Source organism: Cariama cristata, unplaced genomic scaffold (genome assembly GCF_000690535.1).
Source record: "Cariama cristata isolate BGI_N322 unplaced genomic scaffold, ASM69053v1 scaffold9108, whole genome shotgun sequence".
NCBI classification, from domain to species: Eukaryota; Metazoa; Chordata; class Aves; order Cariamiformes; family Cariamidae; genus Cariama; species Cariama cristata.
The window spans coordinates 15,834-20,188 of NW_009632823.1; the positions used below are offsets into that span (position 1 = coordinate 15,834).

The 4,355-nt window shown below is 44.3% G+C and overlaps 1 protein-coding gene across 1 annotated transcript; it reads right to left on the reverse strand.

Moving 5' to 3' along the window:
• Positions 1–1,888: 1,888 nt before the first annotated feature.
• On the reverse strand, positions 1,889–2,992 carry LOC104157005 (gap junction beta-6 protein). Its single transcript, XM_009706514.1, has one exon. It carries the CDS (start codon positions 2,983–2,985, stop codon positions 2,194–2,196), a length of 792 nt encoding a protein of 263 aa, XP_009704816.1. The 5' UTR covers positions 2,986–2,992; the 3' UTR covers positions 1,889–2,193.
• Positions 2,993–4,355: the final 1,363 nt, after the last annotated feature.

Here is a 4,355-nt window from a genome sequence, read left to right on the forward strand (position 1 = left end):
TTCGCAGCATGCCCTGGATTAAAGTCCACAGCTGAGTTGCTCCACGAAACACAGCTCTGGAACAGAAGTATCTGTGTCCCCACGCCCCAAGAGTGCCTCGCTGCCTGCCCTCGAGCAGACTGGGGGGCGACGTGGTGAGGTACAGCCTGACCCCCCGCCTTCCTGACCCTAAGGGAGCCGCTCCATTAAGTAAAGGTTTAAACCATTGCCATAGCAGGATGCGGAGCCTGGAGAGGAAGCCACCGTGATGAGGCCACCAGGAACAATGCCTACAAAAGCAAACTTTTGTAGCACTTTTCGCTTCTGCTTCTATTTTCAGTTGGCAGAGAACAACACAAGCACACCAATATACAGTTTTGTGTCTATTTTTTTCACCAAGCTTGCTGGTAGACATGTTCAGAAGACTAGCAGCAATTTCTTCTCACAACAGCAATTAGAAAAAAAAACACGCTGCAAAGGCAGGACAGATCAGGAGTTTGCCAGCAGAGGAGAACAGATAAATGACAGGGCTCAGCTCAGGCCCTCATGCAGGGACAGCACTGCCTCCAGGTATTTTCTCTCTCCTGTTGCTTGTGCCTGCACCCTGTTAGGGTTCTACTGGTCACACATAAAGCAGCCAACCAACCCAAAGCCACTTACAGCACGGACACACACAAAGCCGTGCCAGCACCTGTAAGGAAAAGTGCAACACAACAGCAGGAGGAAAACTGCATCGAGTGTAACCTCTGCTCCAAGGGAGACCTGCTCTTTGTTACACCCCTTGAAACAGTAGCTCCCTGGTACAAAAACGAGGCCAATCCGTTTGCGCTGGTGTAAAAAAACCAAAACAAAAGGTGACTCTGCTGACGTCAGCGTGTCCATGACATTTTTATTGTGGTGGTCCCAAATAGGAGACACGCACAAGACGCTACAGCTGGGGTCTTGTACTACACCCACCTCTTTGACCTTCAGGCTCTCATGTTCCCAACAGGGCACCCCTCCCACAAGCACCTACCCCTGTGCACTCAAGAGTTACGTGTGTCACCTCCATTGGAGGTATGTCACCTCCATATGGACAACAGAATGAGGGCATCAGTGCTCTGGCTGGGAATGAGTAGTGTGCATGGGCTACGGGCACTTTGGATATGGAGTCCCTGCTTGGAAACCATTTTTCATAAATGCTTGTCCTGCTTAAGATCTCCCTAGCATTCACATATAGACTCTCACTTCATTGAGAAAGGTTAAAGTGTTTGCCTTTTATTCAGAAGACTTGTTCCGTTTCCAGCAATACTTTTCCATGTCCTCCAAATCAAAGAGCCCCTGGTTTCCTAACAGCACCATCAGTCTACCACCAAAAAAACCACAAACAAATCAAAACCAAAGAAGTTCCATGATGTGATATATCATAAAGAAACAAACACAGCTAGTACATTAAAGAAAAACATTTACATAAAGTTATGTTGCTATAAAACTGGTAGTATGCAATTAAATGATCAATAAGATTACTTGGTCTGCCAGATCTTTAAAGCAAGTCTACTTAGGCTCTATCTACATTGTCATGCTGGTTTTAGGCATGATTGCACTCAGGCCCTAGCTACCTCAGTTACCCACACTACACATGGCGGGCTTTCACACAACTTCCCCTACAGCCAGCGGCGTGTGTGCAAGCGTCTCAAGCTCCCTGTCCAGACTCAAGCAGCACTTGCAAAGCGGTAAAGATGGAGCCTATCACCATCTCCTCTCTATGAATCCAGTACTACAGGGTTCATCTGCGTATGCCTGGTTCAGAAACAAAACACAGTCAGTTGTGTACTATAACACCTTGAGTAACATGGAATCTTAGATTTCAGAAAAATATTTTAATTGTCAGTTCACAAGTAAAAACTATTACAAAACATCTCATAATACTAGAATATCTAGCTCAGAAAGAATTTTGTTCTTATTGGTGTGGCATGTAGTTTTCAGGAGCTGCGTCAGCATGAAGGCAGTAGCGGGTTTCCCACTTGTCATAGTCGGCTTGTAAGGGTACTCATAGGAAGATACACTTTCCTATTTATTCTTCACGCAATTTTCACATGTTTAAGCTGCCCTGACTTTTTTCAGACATGTGCATAACTGACGCCTGACACTACATATCAAAGTCTCACCCAACTGAAATTTCATTTAAACAGAGCATTCACTCCAAAAAGAGTGAACACCAGCACTGACACCAACTTAGCTACTTGAAAATCCTATAACTGTGTTCTGACAGCTATCAGATATTAACTCATTCATTTCATTTTGTTTGGTTTCTTCCTTATTCTCATGGTTGGGGTGATGTTTTGGATTTCCAGCTTTTTTAGACCTTTTGAGGAAAAATTTTGTCAGTAAGTAACATAATTCAGCTACATTTAAGAGAATGCAAATGCTGGACACAGCAATCATGAAAATAGTAAACACCGTCTTTTCAGTAGGTCGAGAAACAAAGCAGTCTACTGTGTTGGGGCAGGGCCAAGCATTACACTTCATTAAGCGAGGCATTCGGAACCCATCGTACATGAAATAAAACGCGTACATGAAGACTGCTTCAAAGACCAGTCTGAAGAAGATGCTGCTGGTGTACGTCCACCACAAGGAGCCCTCAATATGAAACCTCTGTTTTCTGATTTCTTCAATGTCCTTGTATTCGCATTTCTGGTCTCCCTTTCTGAACTGCCTTTTCTTCTCATGCCTCCTGTAAGCTACATGCATGGCCACCAGCAAGGCAGGTGTGGAAACGAAGATCAACTGCAGGGCCCAGAGTCTGATGTGAGAGATGGGGAAAAAGTGATCATAGCAAACATTCTTGCAACCAGGTTGCAGGGTGTTGCAGATAAAGTCATCTTGTTCATCTCCCCAGACTCTCTCTGCAGCCACAACCAGGATCATGATACGGAAGATAAACAGGACAGTGAGCCATATCTTCCCGATGCTGGTGGAGTGTTTATTTACACCTCCTAAAATGGTATGCAGAGCTCCCCAATCCATTGCCTTGTTTTAATCTTTAGTCTGACCTAGGACAAGACAAATAAACAAAACTAAGATTAATCAAGATGGGAAACAAATACCATCAAGCATGTCGTATAAAATAAAGGCAGTATCATATAATTGCAGCACACCCATTGGCTGTGGTAACATTTTGTTGACGCAGTGGGCTTACCTATAAGCAGTCATAAATAATAATCTAATTGCGTATCAGCAGGTAATATTTCATTGCTTGATTACACACGTGGTATTACATTCATTCAACTCCTAGGTGTATTTGCCAACCGAAAACAGCTATTAGCCGCATTAAGAAAAGCAGACAGGGGAAATTGATGAAAACAGTCTTAAGTTAAAAGCTGCAACTTCTAGTAGTTTGATAACAATAACAAAAGAATAGAAGATGACCTCAGCCAAAAGTAAGGTAGGTGTTAATCACAGAATCGATTTGGTTGGAAGAGACCTCTGGGATCATCGAGTCCAACCTTTGCCCTCACACCCCCATGTCAACCAGACCATGGCACTAAGTGCCACCTCCAGTCTTTTCTTAAACACCTCCAGAGATGGGGACTCCACCACCTCCCTGGGCAGCCCATGTCAATGCCTAACCACCCTTTCTGAGAAGAAAGGTCTCCTAATTTCTAGCCTGAACAGACTATGCCCTCTTGTCCTATCACTAATTGCCTGGGAGAAGAGGCTGACTCCAACTTCACTACCCCCTCCTTTCAGGTCGTTGTAGAGAGCGATCAGGTCTCCCCTCAGCCTCCTCTTCTCCAGGCTAAACACCCCCAGCTCCCTCAGCTGCTCCTCATTCGACGTACCCTCCAGACCCTTCACCACCTTCGTTGCCCTCTGGACTTGCTCCAGCACCTCAAGGTCTTTCTTGAAGTGCAGGGCCCAGAACTGAACACAGTAAAATGTTAAAAAAAATAAAGTGTTAGCTGGAATTCCTATATAAATTAAGCCAAATTGGCCCAATCTTAGCTTTAGAGCATAAGTAATGTTTTCATGAGTACACTTCAGCAATAAAGACAGACCTTGAGGAACTGCTGCTGACGTTCTGCACCTTCTATGAGCAGGTCTGGATAACCTGCATACACAAATCTATGAAATCTGACTGTAGGGGTCTGTATTGTTAGTTGAAGCGAATTCCACAAAGGTTTGAGGCAATGAAGGTGAAGTCTTGGTCATTATCCATCTCGAGTTGGATGTTTAAAATCAGTGCTTAAAGATTCATCCCAAAATTGCATTTCTCTCCACTAACCACAAAGAGAGCCTAGGGATTCTTTCCTTGTCAAAGCCTGTCAGGCGATTTATTTTTTTTCCTCCCTTGTAACACAGACTACATTACTCCTAGAACAGGGCAGACATTTCAG